Below are 23,838 nucleotides of genomic sequence, written 5' to 3'. Positions count from 1 at the left end.
CAATAAAAACAGCTCCAAGTTGCCCGCTGGGGAAAGATAACCCACTTTATAGCCAATGGGAGAGGAGAGGTCTTGGCACATTGGGCCAATTATGGGACGAGGGCCGAGGGCCAGATACTACCATTTGTAGAATTGCAAGAGTATGGGTTACCAGCATCACACCTATTTCACTACAATCGCATTATTAGAGACTATGTAAACAGGAGGGCTAAAACAGAATTACTCTTAGAGGAGACGGCTATAGAAAGGGCGGTGAGAGTATGAAGTCACAAGGGATGTGTCTCTCGCTTATATGCAGCACTGCTTATTTATTTATTTATTTATTTGTTGCATTTGTATCCCACTTTATCCCACCTCTTTGTAGGCTCAAAGTGGCTTACAATACATCATGAGTAGTGGAAGAATGTTAGTAAATAAACTTTTAGTATTGCAGGATATTGGTCATCATGATGATAATAAAACAAAGTAATAGTATACAAGTAGATATTGTGAAACAGTTCTGAACATAGATGGGTGAGTTGTACATATTTACATTGGATGATCTTTGTGGTACGCTTTATTAAAGAGAGAGGTCTTCAATAATATGCGGGCCCCATATTATACTACCTCCAACGATGGGAACAAGACTTGCAAGTAAACATAGATACACACAGTGGGGAAAAAGCCTTGAACACCTATTGGGGTCTCCATTTCTAGCTCGATGATTGAAAAATAGTTATAAAATATTATATCAATGGTATTACATGCCACAGAGACTGGTAAAAATCTGATCAGTGTTGGAGAAGTTGTGCAATGGTGGGAGATATGCTCCACATTTGGTGGTCCTGCCCGAAGATTCAACCCTATTGGACAGAATTGCTGGATATATTTGCTGCAGTGGACTGGAGTAAGATATCCCACTAAGCCAGAGGTATGCTTGTTACATATTCGCCCACCAGGAGTTCGGCTTTCAGATCATCGTATCACGACAGTATGGCTCGTAGCTGGAAAACTTACACTGGCATCAGTGTGGAAAAGCCCGTTGGCACCACCAGTGATAAAGGTGATACATAAGATGGATTATCTATACCAAATGTCCAAAATGACAGCTTTACGAATGGGACATATAACAAAATTTAATTTACAATGGGAACGCTATAGATCCTGGAGAGCACAAAATGGGATAGACCTGGATGCTCCTAAGTTGATTATTCCAAAGTTGTGACTGCTAGAATCTCAGACTTCCTGAGCCCCTAACGTCTTGCCCCATCTTTAGCCACCTTTAAATCTAGACTGAAAGCCCACCTCTTTAACATTGCTTTTGACCTCGTACCACTTGTAACCACTCGCCTCCACCTACCCTCCTCTCCTCTTTCCTATACACATTAATTGATTGATTACTTTATTTTTGTCTATTAGATTGTAAGCTCTTGAGCAGGGACTGTCTTTCTTCTATGTTTGTGGCAGCGCTGCGTACGCCTTGTAGTGCTATAGAATGCTAAATAGTAGTAGTAGACTTCACACTATGAGTCTCCACTAGTAACAAGGGGGGAGGGGGGTCTGTTACTTGGGTAGGGGGGTCAGGAAAAGTGGGGGAACATTGTATTATGTTTCTGTTGTTCAAGCGTTCTGTACATGATATATGATTGTTAGGTGGATGTTGTCAATATGCTATTGTTAAAAATTTCAATAAATAAAAATTAAAAAAACAACAACTCTGGTTTCTAAATGTAATCTCCTCTATTTCAGGAAGCATTTTAAGGCTTTTAAAAGAAAGTCTTCATTTAAAGGATGAAAAAAAAGTATTTTCTTGCACTTATATTTCACACTTTTTTTAAACGATAGGGACTCATGTAAGTCTTATAACAGGTTATTTTATAGAAATATAGTAAATTACGGCAGATAAAGACTAGCATGGTGCATCTAGTCCACCCAGGGCTAATCAATCGTTAGAGCGCTTCCCTACCGATTCCCTTAGCGAATCGGTAAGGAACAGGCATGCATCAAGGAATAGGAATGCAAATGAGCTGCTCGTTGTAGCTCACTTGCATTCTCTATTCCATTGTTAAACAGTCGGTCAATCGGCTGGTCAAGCACGCGCAGAGCAGCCAAGCATTATGCTGGCTCTCTGCGCATGCTAAGGATGTCCTTTATGGACGTCCTTCACTATAAAAAAAACTCCCTCTAAAAAGACGTTCTTTTACAGGCTACAAGCTAATGTACAGTTCAGAGGCAAGAGAATAAAAACTAACCTGACGATACGGAGGAGCCTTCCAGCCCAGAAAAATCGGGATGTGAGAGGACACAAATTAAAACTTTTTGGACGTCCCTCCCTCCAGGTCTCTCTCAGCCAATCACAGCGCCTTTAGCTGATACTGGTAACAGCTAAACGCGCTGGGATTGGCTGAGAGAGACCTGGAGCTGATCAGTTATGCTATTACTTACTTGTTCTGGAGTGCTGTATTTTGTTATCCTGTTTTGATAAATGTTCAATAAAGACTTCATACAACTTAAAAAAATGGGGAAAAAATCCAAGTGCTCCTTGTGGCTGCTGGATTGTCAGCATACTTGGATTGAGCCAGTAATCGAGCATCCTTCCCCTGATGAAGCTTGACCCAGCGAAACGGGACCGTTGGGAGAGGGCCCTCAGTTTAAGCTACAACGAAGCTACAACAAAGCTAAGTAGCCTTGCTCTGTATTTTGGCTGCATTTTTGTATTATATATTTACACATTTAATTTATGTGAACACTGTGGAAGGAAGGTTGGCAGGGACCTATGATTAGAATATGGTGCATTATATGTACAGTGGTGGAAATAAGTATTTGATCCCTTGCTGATTTGTAAGTTTGCCCACTGACAAGACATGAGCAGCCCATAATTGAAGGGTAGGTTATTGGTAACAGTGAGAGATAGCACATAACAAATTAAATCCGGAAAAGCACATTGTGGAAAGTATATGAATTTATTTGCATTCTGCAGAGGGAAATAGTATTTAATATCCCTCTGGCAAACAAGACCTAATACTTGGTGGCAAAACCCTTGTTGGCAAGCACAGCGGTCAGACGTCTTCTGTAGTTGATGATGAGGTTTGCACACATGTCAGGAGGAATTTTGGTCCACTCCTCTTTGCAGATCATCTCTAAATCATTAAGAGTTCTGGGCTGTCGCTTGGCAACTCGCAGCTTCAGCTCCCTCCATAAGTTTTCAATGGGATTAAGGTCTGGTGACTGGCTAGGCCACTCCATGACCCTAATGTGCTTCTTCCTGAGCCACTCCTTTGTTGCCTTGGCTGTATGTTTTGGGTCATTGTCGTGCTGGAAGACCCAGCCACGGCCCATTTTTAAGGCCCTGGCGGAGGGAAGGAGGTTGTCACTCAGAATTGTACGGTACATGGCCCCATCCATTCTCCCATTGATGCGGTGAAGTAGTCCTGTGCCCTTAGCAGAGAAACACCCCCAAAACATAACATTTCCACCTCCATGCTTGACAGTGGGGACGGTGTTCTTTGGGTCATAGGCAGCATTTCTCTTCCTCCAAACACGGCGAGTTGAGTTCATGCCAAAGAGCTCAATTTTTGTCTCATCTGACCACAGCACCTTCTCCCAATCACTCTCGGCATCATCCAGGTGTTCACTGGCAAACTTCAGACGGGCCGTCACATGTGCCTTCCGGAGCAGGGGGACCTTGCGGGCACTGCAGGATTGCAATCCGTTATGTCGTAATGTGTTACCAATGGTTTTCGTGGTGACAGTGGTCCCAGCTGCCTTGAGATCATTGACAAGTTCCCCCCTTGTAGTTGTAGGCTGATTTCTAACCTTCCTCATGATCAAGGATACCCCACGAGGTGAGATTTTGCGTGGAGCCCCAGATCTTTGTCGATTGACAGTCATTTTGTACTTCTTCCATTTTCTTACTATGGCACCAACAGTTGTCTCCTTCTCGCCCAGCGTCTTACTGATGGTTTTGTAGCCCATTCCAGCCTTGTGCAGGTGTATGATCTTGTCCCTGACATCCTTAGACAGCTCCTTGCTCTTGGCCATTTTGTAGAGGTTAGAGTCTGACTGATTCACTGAGTCTGTGGACAGGTGTCTTTCATACAGGTGACCATTGCCGACAGCTGTCTGTCATGCAGGTAACGAGTTGATTTGGAGCATCTACCTGGTCTGTAGGGGCCAGATCTCTTACTGGTTGGTGGGGGATCAAATACTTATTTCCCTCTGCAGAATGCAAATAAATTCATATACTTTCCACAATGTGATTTTCCGGATTTAATTTGTGATGTGCTATCTCTCACTGTTACCTATAACCTACCCTTCAATTATGGGCTGCTCATGTCTTTGTCAGTGGGCAAACTTACAAAATCAGCAAGGGATCAAATACTTATTTCCACCACTGTAATCTTATTATATAAGATCAAGATTATGTTGTCACCTCTGTCTGAGGTCCTGTCCTCCATTTATGATCAATTCATTCTTTGCACTTTCATGATTTGATACGCTATCAATTGTTGTTGGGGGACTAAAAGAAACAAATTTATTTATTATCTCATTTATACCCCACATTTTCTCAACATCGTCAGGGCTCAACGGGCTTACAGCGCACCGCAGAGGCCAGACGCCAGTGCAGTAAAATCAAGCTAATACAACAGAAAACCTACATAAAAAATAATGGGAAGATGGGGAAGGGACAGAAGGAGCAGGGAAACCGGGGGAGAGGAGGGAAGAGTGGATGTGTCCAAAATTGTCGATAGATTGATGTCTATCAAGCAGAGGAGACACTTGCTGAGTCCTTGGATAAGCTTTTCCAAATAACATGGTCTTAAGTGATTTCCTGAAATTGAGATGGTTGTGGATGGTTTTAATAGTTTTTGGCAGAGAATTCCATAGTTTGTGAGCTGCTGATGAAGAAGGATGAAGCATAAGTGGATGCAGTTTGGGTAATGAAGGTTTAGATATGAAAGGGATAGTCTTAATGCATTCCTGGGTGGTAGGATGATTAGATTAATCATATAGCTAGGAACTTCACCATATAGAATTAGCAGTTAAGTCCTAATTTCTCCTTCTATAGTATCCCTCCGGACCAGCTCAGACAAATGAGAAATACCAAGCAGTGACTACAGGTGTGGGACAACTGAGCACCGCCTGCAACACCCGCGCTCCAAAAGCCATGGTCCTGCCATGCCTGCACATCCACACAAGTGACACACAAAGGTACGTAAGAAGACCATACAGCCGCTTTGCAAATGTCCTGAGGAGGAACCAGAGAACACTCCGTCCACTAGGCCACTTGCCCTAGTGTGGAATGAGACAATGAAAGATGGAACTGGTTTTCCTTTCAAAAGATATGCAGACACCACCACCTCTTTAATCCACTGGCCTATAGTAGCCTTGGAAGCTGCTGCTCCTTTCTTACGACCACTGAAAAGAAACAGGCGAGCCGAATACCTAAATTCCCAAGTCTTCAAATACATCCACAGAGCCCTGCGTACATCTTGCTTCTGCAGATGTCACTGTTCCAAAGAGCCCCCATGCTTGCCTACACTGGAGAAGATTTGTGATGACAGAGGAGAGTAATCTGGTGAAGCAGGCAATCAGTCTTTTCTCCATATTAACTGGGATAGAATCCTCAGTATTTCACAATGTTGAAGGAGGCTACAAATTTACTTAAGGGCATCTTTATCAGAGAGTAATTAGTTCTTAGAAAATACAGTCTACTTGGATCCATAGAGAAGAGCCTACTAAAAAAACATTAAAATAATAATAATAAAAACTAAATATTAGCATAGCCTAGCATAAATTATAGCAATCTTAGTGGACTTTAGTTTACATATTCCCATTCCAATAATAAGATGCGATGTTATGCTATTAAAGTATTATATCATGCAAAATACCTGTAACAACAGGTTCAGAGTGGGTTACAACCATCAATAAAACAGACAGCAAAACGTAACACACAGTATTTAATGCATAAACTCAAGTATTTCAAAAAAGACATGTCTCCAATTTTTCCTACTACCTTATAAGACGGTTTTTGACAAATATTCATGGTAAACCATTCTATGTGTAGCCAAAAAACAACAATATGACTTGTAACCTCTTATAATGTATATATTTACTAAATGGAAAAGATAACACCGCTCATTACTACGAGTCCTATATTGACTACCCAAACAATCAATAAAGGGGAAATTATCAGGAGCATCCAGCAGCAAAATGGAGGCTATAAGTCTTTTGCACTGAGTGTCAAATGTTTGATTATTCCAGAGGTCATACGTGTGTACTTGGTGCAAAGAGCTCCTAGCACCAGGAATGGGGTCAATCTCGAAGGATAGAATAGAAGACTTGCAGGATCATAGGCAGTCAAGAGAGGTTTATACAGGAGGCCTACAGCGACACAGTAGACAAGGTTTCCCCTCCAGACTGGCAACCTCTATTGCATGGAGAAGAATGGTCCTCTGAAGGGAGAGCATCACTGTGGAGAGACAAGAAGTGATCCTGTAACCAGGACCTGTCCTCCAGGAGATAAAATACTCTCTTGTACCAAAGATGTGTCTCGAGGGGTTTCTGCCCAGGACAGAAGGGATAAGATGGCCATTACAGTTGGAGATTCCATCATTAAGCATGTAGATAGCTGGGTGGCTAATGGACATGAGGATTGCTTGGTCTCTTGCCTGCCTGGTGCAAAGGTGTAGGACCTCATGCATCATAAAGATATGATTATAGACAGTGCTGGGGAGGAGCCTACTGTCTTGGTACATGTGGATACAAATTACATAGGGAAAAGTGGGAGGGGAGGTTCTGGAATTCAAATTTAGGCTCTTATGTAGAAAGCTCAAATCCAGAACCTCCAGGGTAGCATTTTCAGAAGGACATGCAGGACCCAAAAGACAGGCAGAGCTCCGGAATCTCAATGCGTAGATGAGGCGATAGCATAGGGAGGAGGGCTTTAGATTTGTAAGGAACTGGCAACATTCTGGGGAAGGTGGAGCCTATTCCAGAAAGATGAGCTCTACCTTAACCAGGGCGGAACCAGGCTGCTGGCATCAACAATTAAAAAGGAGATAGAGCAGCTTTTAAACTAGAAACTGAGGGAAGGCCAACAGTTATTCAAAAATGCATGGTTCGGAACAAGGTATCTTTAAAAGATATCACCAAAATAGGAAAGATAGGGCATCCCAATAGTGAGGTTGCAATAGAGACCACAGCAGACCAGGTATCTTTATTTAAAGATTTTCAAAATTGCAAGTTAGCACTGTCAACTGCTGAGCAAGATGTAAATAGGAACATTGTTTGAATGTCTACATGCAAATACCAGAAGCCTAAAAAAATAAGATGGGATAGTTAGAATATATTGCACTAAATGAAAGATATAATAGGCATCTCTGAGACCTGGTGGAAGGAAGATAACCAATGAGACCACTGTCATACCAGGGTACAAATTACATTACAGTGATAGAGTGGATCAAATTGATAGAGGGGAAGCATTATACGTTAAGGAGGGCCTTGAATCAAATAGACTAAAAATTCTGCAGGACACAAAACACATCTTGGAATCCCTATGGATTCCATGTGTAAAGGGGATAATGATAGTGGTAGGATTGTGCTACCGTCCACCTGGCTAAGGTGAACAGACAGATGCAGAAATGTTATCGAAATTAGGGAGGCTAACAAACTGGGGTGATATCAAATACCCCGATACTGACTGGGTAAACATCAGGGCATACTAGGGAGGTAAAATTCCTCGATTATTTATTTATTTGTTGCACTTGTATCCCACGTTTCCCACCTATTTGCATGCTCAATGTGGCTTACATAGCACCGTGACGGCGATCGCCAATTCCGGTATGAGAAATACAGGGTGGTATTGCGTTAAAGTTCATAAGTGACAGAGTAAATTAAGTAGTAAGGATAAAGAGTTAAGTTTTGTTTAGTTATGGTGTGAGTTTTGTTGTGTTGCAGGGTTCAGGTGTTTGTTGGATCATTATGGTATGCCTTTTTGAACAAGTTGGTTTTTAATGATTTCCGGAAGTTTGTTAGGTTGTGCATTGTCTTCATGACGTTTGGTAGTGCATTCCATAGTTGTGTGCTTATGTAGGAGAAGCTGCATGCATATGTTGATTTATATTTTAGTCCTTTGCAGCTAGGGTAGTGGAGATTCAGGTATATGCGTGCTGATCTTTTTGAGTTCCTGGTTGGTAAGTCAATGAGGTCTGTCATGTAAACCGGGGCCTCGCTGTGGATAATTTTATGAACCAGGGTGCAGATTTTGAACGCAATTCGTTCTTTGATTGGGAGCCAATGTAGTTTTTCTCTTAAGGGCTTGGCACTTTCGTATTTCGTTTTTCCAAATATGAGTCTGGCTGCTCCATAAATCAAGAACTGCTTTATGGAGCAGCTGCTTCAGGAATGAACAAGAGGGGACCAATTCAAAATCTAGACCTTTGCGGAGCTCATGATATAGTACAGGAGGGAATGGTGCTGGGGCCACTTGATAACAGTAAACATAACATGATCAGATTTGATATAATCTCTGCAGTAATACACACAGGAAATCCAATACATTAGTATTTAACTTTCAAAAAGGAGACTATGATAAAATAAGGAGAATGGTTAAAAAAAAAAAAAAAAGAAAAACAAACCACCTCAGAAGAGCAGCTGTAAAGGTCAAAAATTTACATCAGGTGTGGATACTATTCAAAAATAACATACTGGAAGCCCAGACCAGATATAGTCCATGTATTAAAAGGAGGAAAGATGACCAAACAACAGTCGGCATGGTTAAAAAGTGAGGTGAAGGAAGCTATTAGAACTAAAAGAAAATCCTTCAGAAAATAGAAGAATCTGACTAAAAATAGGAAACAGCATAAAGAATGGCAAGTCAAATGCAAAGCGTCGATAAGGAAGGCAAAGAGAGACTTTGAAAAGAAGATTGCATTGGAGGCAAACACACATAGCAAGAAGTCGACAAAAGAATCAGTTGAACTGCTAGATGACCGAGGGGTAAAAGGGACACTCAGGGAAGACAAGGTCATAATGGAGAGATTAATTGAATTCTTTGCTTTGATTTTTACCGAGGAAAATGTGGAAGAGATACCAGTATCAGAACCACTTTCCTTAATGTAGGCAAGATATATTATTGATTTTAAACCGAGGCAGACAGTGAAAAATAAATATAGGAGTTAAAAAAACCTCAGAGCTCTACCTTCTTTACAGGAAAGGTGAAATTAGATCTTACCTGCTAATTTTCTTTCCTCTAGACCCTCCAGACCGGTCAAGACGTGTGGGTTATGTACTCCTACCAGCAGAGGGAGACTGAGAAAACACTGAGCTTTGAACACTGACTATATAACCTGTGCAGTACATACAGTAGCCAGTATAACACTCACAAAGCAGAGCAACAAAAACACAACTTTAACTTTAACCAGCAACCCTGTACATGGCTTCCGCCAACTGCAAGAACATTCACTGTTCCTTTCATTGCATTGTAGAGGCTGTCATTTCATGCTTCCACAGGTGGACTTTCTGCAACGCCACACCTGCACCAGACCCACACCAACCAAAAACTGGTAACAAGAGTCTGATATTATGACAATCATCAGCTGCCAAGAGATGCCAACAGAAACCTACCTCCTGGCCTACAGTATACCTGGGCGGGTCCTTGCCGGTCTGGAGGGTCTAGAGGAAAGAAAATTAGCAGGTAAGATCTAATTTCACCTTCCTCAGCGACCCTCCAGACCGGTCAAGACGCGTGGGACGTACCAAAGCAGTAAATACCTTATGGGCGGGACCTACGAAGGCCAGAGGTCAACACTGCTGCTCCAAAACTCGCCTCTTCCTTCGCATGCACATCAATCCTATAATGCTTCACAAACGAATGCAACGAAGACCAAACCGCCGCCCGACAAATATCTGAAGAAGGAATCATACTATTCTCCGCCCAAGAGGCTGCAACCGCTCTGGTAGAATGAGCAGAAAACACCTTAGGAACCTCACGGCCCTTCACCAATAGGCTGACGCAATCTCCTCCTTCAACCATCTTGCTATCGTCGCCTTGGATGCCGCTGCACCCTTTTTAGGGCCACCATGAAGCTACGAACAAACGAACCGACGCTCTGAACTCCTGTGTTCTAGACAGATAACACCGCAAGATGCGCCGAACATCTAACTTCGCCAGCCGACGCTGTTCCGAATCTCCCGCCAAGTTACCTAAAACAGGCAACGAAATGACCTGATTAACATGAAACTCTGAAACCACCTTGGCAACAAGGAAGGCAACCGGCCTCAAAGACACCTTTTCCTTGGAAAAAGACAGAAAGGGCTCTCTACACGACAAAGCCTGCAATTCCGAGACTCTCCGAGCTGAGGTAATAGCTACCAAAAAGACCGCCTTCAAGGAAAGATCTTTGCACGAAGCCGCAACCAAAGGTTCAAATGGAGGTCTGACTAAGGCATCTAAAACGAGATTCAAATCCCACGGGGGAACCAACCGCCGACGAGGCGGCCGCAACAACTTCACACCCTTCAAAAAACGAACAACCTCAGGAATAGAAGCTATGGACTTCCCCTGAACCTTCCCCCGAAAACCCGACAACGCTGCCACCTGAACCTTCAAGGTAGCCAAGGCCAGACCCCTGTCCAAACCATCCTGCAAAAATTCCAAGACCTCCGCCACCGAGGAACGAAAAGGCATCACCGTCCGCTCTGCACACCAGTGCTCAAACAATCTCCAAACCCGAACATACGCCAATGAAGTGGAGGTTCTGCGGGACTTCAACATTGTATCAATGACTCTGGCAGAAAACCCTTTCTTTCCTCAACCTGTGCCTCTCGAGCCAAGCCATAAGCGAGAACTGAGCCGGGTCTGGCATAACTATCAGGCCTTGACACAAGAGTACTGTTTCCAACAACTGAAGGGGCTTCGCGACCGCCAACCGCACCAGATCTCCGTACCACGGTCGACGCGGCCAGTTCGGAGCTATCAAAATCACCCGTCCTGAGTGCCGCTCGATGCGCTGGATTACTCGACCTACCAACGGCCACGGAGGAAACACATACAGCAATCCCTGCGGCCAGGGTAACAGCAGAGCGTCGAGACCCTCCGCACGCGGATTTCTCAGACGACTGAAAAACCTTGGGACTTGTGCATTGCGCGCTGTGGCCATCAGATCCATAACTGGCAAACCCCAGACCGACACAATTCGGCCCGAACACCGACCGATGTAGAGACCACTCTCCGGGATCCAGAGTATGCCGGCTCAAAAAATCTGCATCCACGTTGTCCACCCCGGCCACATGAGCCGCCGAGAGCGCCTAAAGATGACCTTCCACCCATTGGCATAACAGTGCCGTCTCTCCGCGACCGCCTGACTCTTTGTGCCCCCTTGACGATTGACATAGGCCACGGCTGTGGCGTTGTCGCAGAGCACTCTGACTGCCTTGTGGAGAAGCATTGACTGAAAACACTGAAGTGCCAACAGAATGGCCCGAGTCTCCAACTGGTTGATGGACCACCTTGCTTCCGCCTGGGACCACCGCCCCTGCGCTACCTGACCGAGACAATGCGCTCCCCATCCTAGCAGACTGGCGTCTGTGACAAGAACCACCCACTGAGGGGACTCCAACGGCATTCCCTTCTCCAGATTGCAAGTTCTGAGCCACCAACGGAGGCTTGCGGCGGACAACCGCCGACATCGGCAGACGTACCTCCAACTCCTGCGACAGGGGAGCCCACTGACGGAGTAGGGAGGACTGAAGCTGACGCATGTGCGCCCTGGCCCAAGGAACTACTTCTATGGTCGCCGCCATCATCCCCCAGAAACTTGCAGGTAAGACCGGGCCGTCGGGGACGACAGTGCAAGAAACCGCCGAATCAGGTCCTGCAACTTGCTGATTCTCGGGGGCGGCCAAAAACACTCGACCCGACCAGAGACTGCGACGGGTACAAACTGACTCTTGCTGAAATTCACCACCAGCCCAGCGACTGGAGAAACTGTACCACACGCGACGTCGCCCCCTCGCTCTCCGCCCGGGACTTGGCCCGAATCAACCAATCGTCCAGATACGGGGTGCACCAAAATGCCCTGCCGGCGCAAAGCTGCCGCCACCCCCACCACCACCATGACTTTGGAAAGGTGCAGGGAGCTGTGCCAGACCGAAGGGCAGGGCACAAAACTGAAAGTGCTTCCCCAAAACTGCAAAGCGAAGAAAACGCTGGTGCGCCGCTCGAATGGGAATGTGAAGATAAGCCTCTGTCAAGTCAGAGAAGTTAGAAACTCTCCCTGCCGGACTGCGACAATGACCGACCACGTCTCCATGTGAAAAGAGGGAACTTTGAGCGCCGCATTGACTCTCTTTAGATCTAAAATAGGCCGAAAGGCATCCTCCTTCTTTGGCACCACAAAGTAAATCGAGTAACACCCCGAGCGTTGCTGAGCGGGCGGAACAGCAACCACTGCTCCCAGACTGAGAAGACGACGCAACGTGTCTCGTACTGCTGCTCTCTTGAGCCTCGAGTGACAAGGGGACTCCAGAAACCGTTCGGGCGGAGAGGTCTCGAACTCCAGGGCATAACCATCTCAAACCACTTCGAGAACCCACTGATCTGATGTGATGTGGACCCAGTTCTGGTAAAACTGACTCAGCCGAGCCCCTACACGCACCAAAGCCTGGGTCCGCACACCTTCATTGGGCAAGCCACCCCGAGGTCTGACCTCCCCCCGAACGAGCCCCGGCCTCCGCGACGACTCCCGCAAAAGGACTGGGTGCGCTGGAAGAACCGACCTCTAGAAGCCCCACTAAACCTACCAGGCCTATACCGTCGAGCCTCACTAAGTCGGCCTCGAGAGGAATTACCCCTAACTCCCAGCTTGGGACGAAAATCCGGGAGTCGAGGCACCTTGGCCTCACTAAGGCCTTTCACTAACTTATCCAACTCTTCGCCAAAAAGCCTAGAACCTTTGAAGGGGAGAGAACCCAACTTAGCCTAGAGGCCGCATCTGAGACCCAACCTCTTAACCATAGAGCCCTACGCGGCTCCCACTATCATAGCCATATTTTTAGCCGACGCACGCAACAAATCATACAGTGCATCAGACAAAAAGACGAAACCCATCTCCCACTTGGCTAAATCCTGAAGCCCCGAGGTCCCAACCTCCCCGGGATCATCCAGGAGCTTCTCGGCCCAGCGAAAACACGCCCGCGCCACCAGGCCCCCACACACCGAGCCTGGAGAGCTAGCGCCGACAAGTCGAAGCTTCACTTAAGAAATGCTTCAACCTCCTATCCTGGGGTTCACAGAGTGCGGCCCCACCATCTACTGGAATAGCCGTCGCTTTAGTAACCGCTGTAACCACTGCATCTACCGTAGGAGCCTTAAAGGAATCTCTATCCTCCTGCGGCAGGGGATAAAGTCTCGCCATTGCCTTAGAAACCTTATACGGCGAATCTGGCGAATCCCATCCTGGGTAATCATCTCCCGGAGATCCTTGTTCATAGGAATAGGTCCATGCTCTACGCTGGATTCCTTTCACCAAGGATCCTGCCCAGATTCACCTGAAGGCACCTCAGATTAAATTTAAGGGTAGATGTGACCTGATCAATGAGCTCCGAAAGCTCATCCCTATGAAAATCCTGACTACTGAGGGATCTTCCCCAGGAAGGGAGTCCACCGGATCTACCGGACCCTCAAAACCCTCAGACTCTCCCCCTTCACTAAATGGGCCTTCCGTGCCCACCTGAGACAGACATTCCTCGTCCTCTGGTCCACTCTATCCGGGGTCTTTTAGGCAGCATGGGACTAACCCCCTCCACTCCCGGGGGGGGGGGCCCGATTTCCAAGCCTGAAAAAAGAGTCCACACAAAACTCTGGAGGAAAGCCACCCCCTCCTGGACCCTCATTAGGCACTTTCTGTGCCACAACGGAGGCAACTGGCTCAACCACAGCAGCACTTCTGCCGATCGCGCTGAATTCAAATGGCGGGCCGTTCCCGCCGAAACTGAAAGCGCCACCGCCGGGCCTGACTGAGTTGCCGCTGATAAAGGGGCCGCCGATACCGCCGGGACTTCTGCGGTTAACTCCGGGGGAACTGCCTCCAAATGTTTGGGTTCTCCGCACAGCCGACACTGACCGCCCGGCGATTCGATTGCCACCGGCGCGAGCACCGCGCGACAACGGAGGAGTTGGCCGCCATAATGTTCAAAGGTAAAGGCAGCGCTACCCCGTACCGGCCCCAAGGTCTAGGCAAGCCCCAAAAGCACTGCTCTCTCGCTCCTAGGACGGAATAGAACTCCCGTTCGTTCCGCACCAAATAAATAAATCTATCTCCCTTAAAGAGACAGAAGACAATTCTGGCAGCTGAAAATTGTAAGGCTCTCAAGGCTGCAGTACACAGAAAACAGCCGAGGCACAAAGCTGCCAGTAACACAGTACTGGAGAGCAGCACAGGGGGAGGGACCCGACAAAGCAGGTGTGACACCCCAGGGGGAACTACTGGGCCCCCACCGGACCCAGGGCCCCGAAGCACTTTTTTTTTTTTTTTTTGGCAAAACACTTAAAGGATAGAAATCTCTTGAAAAAAACCCAAAATCCTTAATCCCTAAAATCAAAGCTACCTCACCAGACTATTGAAGACCTGCACAGGCTGTCCTTCTACCTCTGCTGAGACTGAGAAAATACTGTCTACTGTATGTACTGCACAGGTTATATAATCAGTGTTCAAAGCTCAGTGTTTTCTCAGTCTCCCTCTGCTGGTAGGAGTACATAACTCACGCGTCTTGACCGGTCTGGAGGGTCGCTGAGGAAGATAGGATTTAATGGTTAGTTACCTCACTGACATAAAAAAAACCTCCTGCTGACCATTCTGGCTCTATGCAATGCAATAAACACTTTACTGGTAACCCAAAATCAAATGTGACTATCTTTTAAATAGCGTGTAATGCAAGATTACATCCAGTCGACTAGCTTTGCCAAATGACTGCTTCAGGACAAAACAGAATCCAGTAACTCTTTAGATTCCACGCACTCATTCAAGTGTCACTGGGTTCCTGTGAGATACCAGTGCCAGAAATAGTATTCAACACTGACAAGTCAGAGAAACTGGAACATCTCTGTAAACCTGGAAGATGTAATGACCATTTGATAAAGTACCTTATGAAAGACTCCTGAGGAAAACAGAAAGTCATGGGATAGGAGGTAATGTCCTATTGTGAATTAAAACTGATTAAAAGATAGAAAACAGAGTAGGGTTAAGTAGTCAGTATTCTCTATGGAGTAGAGTAGATAGTGGGGTTCCCCAGGGGTCTATGCTGGGACTGCTGCTTTTTAACATATTATAAATGATCTAGAGATGAGAATAGCTAGTGAGGTAATTAAATTTGCTTGATGACACAAAGTTATTCCAAATTATTAAATCGCAAGAGGATTGTGAAAAATTGCAAGAGGACCTTACGAGTTTCCCAAACATGAAAAAACCGTTCCCTGAAACCACGGGCACTGAAATAATTATTGGTTTGCTTTCATGCAGTCCACAAGAGCCATAGAGCACAATCGATGCTCGTTATAACTGAGGGGAAAGAAAAAGACATTTGCTTTTAATGCTGTTTTGTTTCCTATATTACTTGTTTTAAAAGTCAAATGGCTGCCTCTCCCAAAGGCAGTACACCTTTCCAATGAAAGGGTAGGCCCTTCCCAACTAAGGGAGATGGGGAGGAAGGGGGGAGAGACTCGGGGCACCCGAGTTTAACACCCCAGAGGCTGTCAAAGAAAGGAAAAGAAAAGAAACCCTGCCAAGCCTCTAATTGAGATTCCAAGCACAGAAGAACTATTATAAATATCTCTAATATCTTAAAGAGAAAAAGAGAGAGAGACTAATGGGTTCACCTCCTGCCTGCTGGAGACTGAGAAAATACTGAGGCTAGGGTCACATGGCCAGGGCTCTCTAGTCTTAGAATTTTCTCAGTCTCCACCTGCTGGTAGGCGTACACAACCCATCAGTCCAATCCTGGTCCGGTCTGGAGGGATGCTAAGGAATCATGGTTGATAATACATTGAAACCCTCTGCTCAATGTGCAGCGACAGCTAACAAAGCAAACAAAATATTAGGAACTATTAGGAAAGGTAACAAAGCAAACAAAATATTAGGAACTATATGAAAGGAATGGAAAACAAAAAATGAGAACGTTATAATACCGTACATCATTTCATGGTGTGACCACACCTTGAATACTGTGTGCAATTTTGGTCACCGCATCTCAAAAGATATAGTGGAATTAGAAAAGGTACAGAGAACAGCGATGAAAATGAGTAAGGAGATGGGATGACTTCCCTATGAGGAAAGGTTAAAGCAGTTAGGGTTCTTCAGCTTGGAGAAGAAATGGCTGAGGAGAGATATAATAAAGGTCTATAAAATATTGAGTGGAGTGGAACCTGTAGACGTGAATCGCTTGCTTTCAAAAATACTAGAACTAGGGGGCATTCAATGAAGCTACTAAATAGTAAATTTAAAACAAACCAGGAAAAATATTTCTTCAACCAACATGTAATTAAACTCTGGAATTTGTTGTCAGAGAATGTAATAAAAATAGTTAGTTTAGTAGGGTTTAAAGAAGGTTTGGATAATTTCCTAAAAAGGAAGTCCATAAACCATCAAGATGGACTTGGGAAAAATCCACTACTTATTTCTAAGATAAACAGCATAAAATTTGTTTAACTGTTCTGGGATTTTGTCAGGTACTTGTGACCTGGATTGGCCGCTGTTAGAAGCAGGATACTGGGCTTGATGAACCTCTGGTCTGTCTCAGCATGGCAACATATATGCTCTTATGCTCTGGGTTAAAAGGTCTAAATTCCTTATGAAAAAAATTATTTTTTCTGACTCACAGAGAGGGAAGAACTGACTAAATAGGATCATGGTTAAGAAGAACTAAGGTGAGGGGAGAGGCGCGCAAATTGAGTGGGAATACCTGAGCATGCCCTGTACAAGCCAAAGGATTAGCATATGGTGGGGGAGTGCCAGAACACAGGATCCGCTGGTGACGTCACCTTTCAGTATGCCTGCTCATCTATGGAGAACATTAGCTCCATAGCTGCATTAGCTGTTCTAGAAGACCACCTCCTGTGATACCTAAGGGAAGGGGTCTCATAGAGCAGACCACAGATTTGTAAAAATTACACATACTGATAGCCAGAGGAAAGAACGAATATCTGGAATACAGTGATTACATAATCGTCACACTTTAGTGCTCTAATTTTAAAACTAGACTTTAGATATTAGAACAAATTACAAGCCCTAGCTATTTAACACTATAAAGCTTAACTAAGTCAAGGTTCATACCGGTGCGGGGACGGTTCTTCCTCAGTCGGTAACAGTCCAGACAGACACCAAAGCCACATTTTCGACAAACCCAGTGAATGTAAATAGCGTTGTCTCACATACATCGCACATCTCTCTCACTCCTCGTACAGCTCGTTTCCATGCTACTTTTTCTATAAAAGGGAAAAGAAAAAATATACACACACATGTATTATGTTACCTTGTTCATTACGTCAGGATCTGCCTTTAACACATGCTCAGCTTACTGAAAGAATTTGAAGACAGATGTAGTGAAAAGATTATTTTAATTCACCCTTTGAAGCAAATTACAGTTTCTTTCATAGTATAGACAAGCTGAAAAGTGCACAGTGAAGTGTGACAAAATGGTGTATTTCTACTTCCTCCATTTGCAAAGTCATACATGGTTGTTTAGGGACTGGCTATGAAAAGACATAGTAAGGTGTGTTTCATTAGGATGACAGGGGCTATATGGGGGGGGGGGGGGGGGGTGTTTCTCTGTGTCTATGACCACAGATAAACAGATGGCTGAAACCTTCCCAGTTGGTACTATTACTTGGGTGACATGCATATAAAAATGATCTTTTTATCTTTGTAAAACCTTAGATAGTATTTCTGCTCATGAATGGCTGGCATCAAAAAGGCATGCTAACGGGGATGCCTCCTTCAGTTATGGATCAGAACTTATGAGCAATAAATTTTGAACCCATGGGTAAGTGGCAGGAGCATGTGTGACTGACTGATCCATCTATTCAGAGAACACCAGTTACTAAGCACAAAAGCCTTTGAGGGTTCTTTAGATTACATTTTGTCCTCAGTTTACTCATATAATATTGGATAAAACAGTGTGGCTGGCACATTAGTCCACTTCAAACGTAAAAAAAAAAAAAAAGAAAGAAAATAAAGCTAAAAAAGAAACTATGGCGATACCTTTTTATTGGACTAAATTAATATATAATTAATAAATTACAGGGACTTTGCACAAAGTGAGAGAAGAACCATCCACACGCTAATAGTTTGACTCCAGAAGGCTTTGGGCATGCACTGGATATTTCTAGATAAAAAGAAGTGAAAGACCTTTAAACAAAAGCTTACATGTATGTTAGATTCCGGTAGCTATAAGATACAGCCGGAGGCAGCTAACCTGGGCGAACGCAGGAGAGTGGAGCTCCGCTGGCGGCCTCGTAAAAGTTGCTGGAATCGCGCTGTTCTCCGCCCTATGGAAGATCTGTTGGGGGGAGGTGAGAGATATTAAACTCTCTGCCTCCTGGAGTTGATTGAAGGCAATTGTGATGGCGAGCTGTCGGAGGCAGGTGGAGCAGCGCTCCGGAAGGACGAGGCAGAGGCTGTGGAAGGCGGCAGCAAGTGACAGGTGGGGAGCAGCGCTTTCAATCTGGACAATCGTGACTGCTGCTGTTGCGGCTGAGGGATCACTGCCTGGCCAGCTGCGCCTGGGTCCTGTGCGCATGGCCAGCCAGCCGAGAAGAGGCTTGCTTTTTGTTTGTGGCTTCCCTAAAGCGGAGGCCAATTTGGAGCTCAGCTGGGAGAGTCCCGGCCACGTGGAGTCAGGAGTTGTGGCAGTGGCACCGCGGGAGAAGGGAAGTACAGAGTGGAGGAGGGCATGTAGGCCCGGGCTGAGGGGTAGCTGAGCGGGCTCCAGCGTGGGATTGGGGATAACCTGCTCTGGGTTCCCAAATATCATCAGCTGCAGGCTTTCAGGAGGGAGCATGCGACGACAGCTGGCGGAGCCTCAGGCCTAGATGGTGGTCCTGGATTGGATGCTATCTGATTGATAGGACTGTAGCAAAACATGAAGGAATTGATGTCACAAACCGTAATGGCAGCTTAAGCGCGGAGCTCCGTTGGGGCATTGTTTGGAGTGAGCGAATCCCATTGCATCGAGCGGCATCCTGAGGTGAGCATTGAAGAGAAAGGTCCCTGAGGAATGCCACCGAAGAGAGGGCTGGAGTGATTCCGTTTCACAACGGCGCAAGGCAAGAAAACGCCGGTGGCGTTGGCGGGGCCAGAACGGAGTAGAGTAAAGATGGCAGCGAGTCCAGCGATGGCCGGAGAGAAGCGTGTTGAGGAGGGTCCTGTGAGTGGTGAAATTGCAAAAACGGAGGTAGTGGCTTGGTTTCAGGACCTGAAGGCCGATCTGGCAGAGGTCCAACAGGATATACAAACTGCCCTGAGAGAAATCAGGGCCGAAATTTGAGATTGGGAATGCGTGTCGGTGAGATGGAGGAGGGGATGGAGACTGTTAAATAGGACATGGGGAAACTGCATAAAGTGGTGAATGCGGACACGCGGGAATTACAACAACTCAGGGAGCAGGTGGAGGACCTGGAGAATAGGTCGCGTCGCAATAACCTGCGATTTAAGGGAATCCCTGATTTGGACATCTTTAGCAATTGTGAAGCAGTGATTCGAGAATTGTGTGGGTTCATTTTGAATTCTGAGGATGGAGGCCAATTGCCGGACCTTTGCATCCAGAGAGCGCATAGAGTGGCTGGCCCGCAGCGGGAAATGCGACAGAGGTACATTGTGGTGTGCTTTGCTGATTTCCCCATGAAGAAGATACTGACCAAAGCAAGGCAGCACAAAGAAATTATTTGGAAAAACTGTAAGATTGGAGTGTTTCAGGATCTGGCCTGGACTACATTGCAAAAGCGTCTTTCCTTCCGAGAAGCCACATATATATGAGGTCAAAGGGGATCTGTTACAAGTGGCTTTTTCCATTTGGGATGTGGCTAACTGTGTATAGTAAATCACGTAAAGTCAAGACACCAGATGAGGCATGGTCATCACTGTGCTCTTTGGGGGCAGAGATTCCCGTTCAGAAGGAGATATGGGAGACCGCTAGGGAACCCAGAACGGATTCGGCATGGCAGAAGGTGGTGGATCGGGGGAAGAGTCCTAACAAGCAAGCTACCTGAAGGAACATAGATTTGTGTGGACTGGTGGGTAACTGTTTGAATCAGTGGGGAAGTTGGGTGGAGGAAAGTGGGATGCATGAATACAATGGATGTGGGTGTATGCAGGGTGATGGGAGGGATAGGGATTAGCTTTGGAGAGGTTAAAGTCCCAGGAGAGTGCGTTGATTCCTTGAGGGATGGCTGATTTACTAACAGAGAGATCAGCTATAGGGAAAGGGAGGGTAGGAGGTTGGGGGAGATTAGGGATAAGTGGGTGAAGAGGATTGTGGGTTTGGAGCAGGGGGAGGGCAGAGATTGCCTGTGGGAAAGGAGAGGGGACAAGGGGAGGGGGAGAGGGAGGGGAAGGGTGAGACCTTATTGGTGGGTACATGGAATGTAAACGGGCTAAATAACCAGGGGAAACTCAGCAGAGTATTTAAGGAGTTGGGTAGGCTGAGGTGGGATGTAACGTTTTTGCAAGAAATATACTTAAGACCGAGAGATGTCCACCTGCTGCGTCGCAGGCCTTTTCGGGAAGTGGTAGTACATCAGGGAATAGGGCCAAAAAGGATGGAGGGGAGTGCCTATTTTGATTAGACAAACTTGTGAAATTGTGATTAAAGAAGTGTTCGAGACCCTAGTGGGCATTGTGTGGGCCTCAGAGGGTGGTTGCAGGGGAAGGAGTTCACACTGGTTAACATTTATGCTCCGAATGTGGGGCAGAGGGATTTCTATCAAACATTAAAAGATGAAATCTCGGGATTTGAAGGAGAGCAGGTGTTGGTAGGGGGGGATTTTAATATTGCCTCGGATGCGAGGCTAGATCATTCGACGGGGGGAGGGAGCAGCAGAGTGGTCCTGGGAGGAAGGCATTGTTTCAATTTTTGAAGAGGTTGGAGGTGGTGGATTGTTGGAGGTTGTTACATGGGGTACAGCGGGATTACACCTTTTATTCGCATGCAGTGCACTGTTGGCCAGTTATTTGTAGGCGCGGAGAGGGCGTACACTTATACAGAAGTTGAAGGATAAGAGGGGAGGTTGGCACTTTGCTGACTCAGACAGTGGAAACTGTTTTGTGAAATATTATCAAGAACTTTATAGTGCCTCGGAGGGGATAACGGCGATATCGCTCGGTTTTTGGACCAGATCCCGCTACCAAGCTTGGAGGAGTCTGAAAGAGCTCAGCTGGGAACCCATTAGATTAGGAGAGGTACAGGGTGTGATAATAATGACTCCCTAATGGTAAAGCACCAGGCTTAGATGGATATTCGGCAGGTTTTATAATGCTTTGTGGGGGAGTTGGGAGACCTCTTGGTGCGTATGGGAAATGGAGCTTTGGCAGGGTAGTGGGCTACCGGTATCTATGTCCGAGGCTGGATAATAGTCTGCCTAAGCCTGGGAAAGATGCCCGTGGTTTTGTGGGGCCTATAGACCTATTTCACTTCTGAATGTGGATGCAAAGATAATGGCTAAGGTCCTGGCTAACAGGTTGGCTAGGGTGCTGCCGAAATTGGTCCCATGTAGACCAATCTGGATTTATCCCGAAGAGACAGGTAGGGGATAACATTAGGCGTACCTTCATTTGATATGGGAGGCATAAAGATCCCAGGCTAGTACAGCTTTGTTGGTTACAGACGCAGAGAAGGCTTTTGACCGGGTAAGCTGGGGGGTTTTGCGTGCAGTGATGAGTCGCATGGGCTTGGAGATAATTTTGGGGCTGGCTGGCAGCTTTGTATACAGCACCGAAGGCGCGCCTTAATATTAATGGAGGATATACTTCCTTTTTCCAATAGGTAGAGGGACTACTACTACTACTATTAAACATTTCTATAGCGCTACTAGACTAACGCAGCGTTGTACAAATTAACATGAAAAGAGACAGTCCCTGCTCAACAGAGCTTACAAACTAAATTGGACAGACGAACAGACAGCTAGGGTGGGGAAATTGCAGTGGTAGGGTGATAAGTGAGGGTGTTGAGTAAGAGAGTCATGGTTAGGAGTCAAAAGCAGTAGCCAAAGAGGTGGGCTTTAAGCCTAGACTTGAAGGACAGCCAGAGACTAGGCAGGGATGTCCCTTGTCAACCCTTCTCTTTGCCCTGTACTTAGAGCCGTTGGCGGTACTGATTCAACAGCATCCAGATTTTCAGGGTATTAGGGTTGGGGGGCTGGAACATCGAATTGCGTTGTTTGCGGATGATGTGCTACTTTATGTGGTGGACCCTGAGTGGACACTACCTGTGGTGTTGGAGATTTTTAAGGAATTTGAACGATATGCTGGCCTAAGGGTTAATATGGACAAGAGTGAGCTATTGGGGATGTCTTTTAAACAGGAGGAAACGAGTAGATTGAGAGCATTGTTTGCATTTAAGTGGGCCAAGCACCACATTCGGAATCTGGGGATTCAGATTCCTAGGGACTTGGGTAGGGTGTACAGTCTTAATTATGGGAAGAAATAGACCAAATTTGGGGAGAGTTGTCCCGGTGGAAGGGATTGTGGCTCTCGTGGTGGGGCATATGGCAGTGGTGAAGATGAACGTACTGCCTAGATTGTTATTTTTGTTTCAGGCACTACCAGTGGCGGTTTCCAAAACAGACATTTATTTATTTATTTATTGCATTTGTATCCCACATTTTCCCACCTTTTTGCGGGTTCAGTGTGGCTTACAATAGAGAGTTAAATGTTAGAAATACATTTTGTTACAGATTGGTAATGGATTACATTATGCAGAGTTATGCGAAACAATTGAGGTATCGTTAGGGAATATAACAATGGAACATAAACATTGAAACTTTGGAAGGAAGCACTGGGAGCTTGGAGGGCGATAGAAAGGCATGAGGACATATGGTATATATCTTTCTGTGAGTAAAGGTATGAGAGATGTGATATTACTGGAATGAGAATTCAGGGGTGGACATTAGGTGTGGCCTTTATGTGTTTTGTTTCTTTCTGTAAATTTTTTCGAAAAGATGCGTTTTCAATAACCTGCGGAAGGAATCTTGCTAGTTGATTGTTCTTAAGTTGCGCAGCAGTGTATTCCAAACATGCGTGCTCAGTGTGAGAAAGGTTGACGCGTGTAGCGCTTTTGTATTTCACGCCTTTGCAATTGGGGAAGTGGAGGTTAAGGAAGGTTCGGGATGATCTTTTGGCGTTTCTAGTTGGTAAGTCTATCAACTCGTACATGTAGGCTGGGGCTTCTCCGTGAATGATTTTGTGGACTAATGTGCATATTTTAAAAAGTGACGTGTTCTTTGAGTGGGAGCCAGTGCAGTTCTCTCGTAATGGTGTGCACTTTCATATTTTGGCTTTCCAAAGATTAGTCTGGCTGCTGGATTCTGGGCTGTTTGAAGTTCCCTCCAATATTTGTTCTTTGCAACCTGCGTATAGTGAGTTGCAGTAATCCAAATGGCCTGAGCACGAGGGATTGCAATAGGCTGCGAAAGACGGATCTTGGGAAGTATGGCCTTATCCTTTTCAGTTTCACATGCTGTAAACATCTTTTTTGTTGTGTTGATAGCGTGAGTTTCAAGCGTTAGGTGGCTGGTCGATAGTGATTCCAAGGATTTTTAGCGTTTCAGAGATTGAAGGTTCAAGTTTGGTGTGTTTTATGGCTGTGAAT

At 45.7% G+C, this 23,838-nt stretch overlaps 1 protein-coding gene across 1 annotated transcript in view; it reads right to left on the bottom strand.

The window, feature by feature from the left end:
* KDM3B (lysine demethylase 3B) overlaps positions 1–23,838 on the bottom strand; it is a 479,529-nt gene that overhangs the window by 175,347 nt on the left and 280,344 nt on the right. The window contains 2 exon segments of the mRNA XM_030211010.1: positions 17,310–17,390; positions 17,393–17,461. Of these exon segments, the coding sequence (XP_030066870.1) occupies positions 17,310–17,390; positions 17,393–17,461 (150 nt within the window).

This window comes from Microcaecilia unicolor, chromosome 8 (genome assembly GCF_901765095.1).
Source record: "Microcaecilia unicolor chromosome 8, aMicUni1.1, whole genome shotgun sequence".
In the NCBI taxonomy this organism is placed as follows: Eukaryota; Metazoa; Chordata; class Amphibia; order Gymnophiona; family Siphonopidae; genus Microcaecilia; species Microcaecilia unicolor.
The sequence above is the reverse complement of the archived record's forward strand: the minus strand, read 5'-3'. Positions and strand labels throughout refer to the sequence as shown.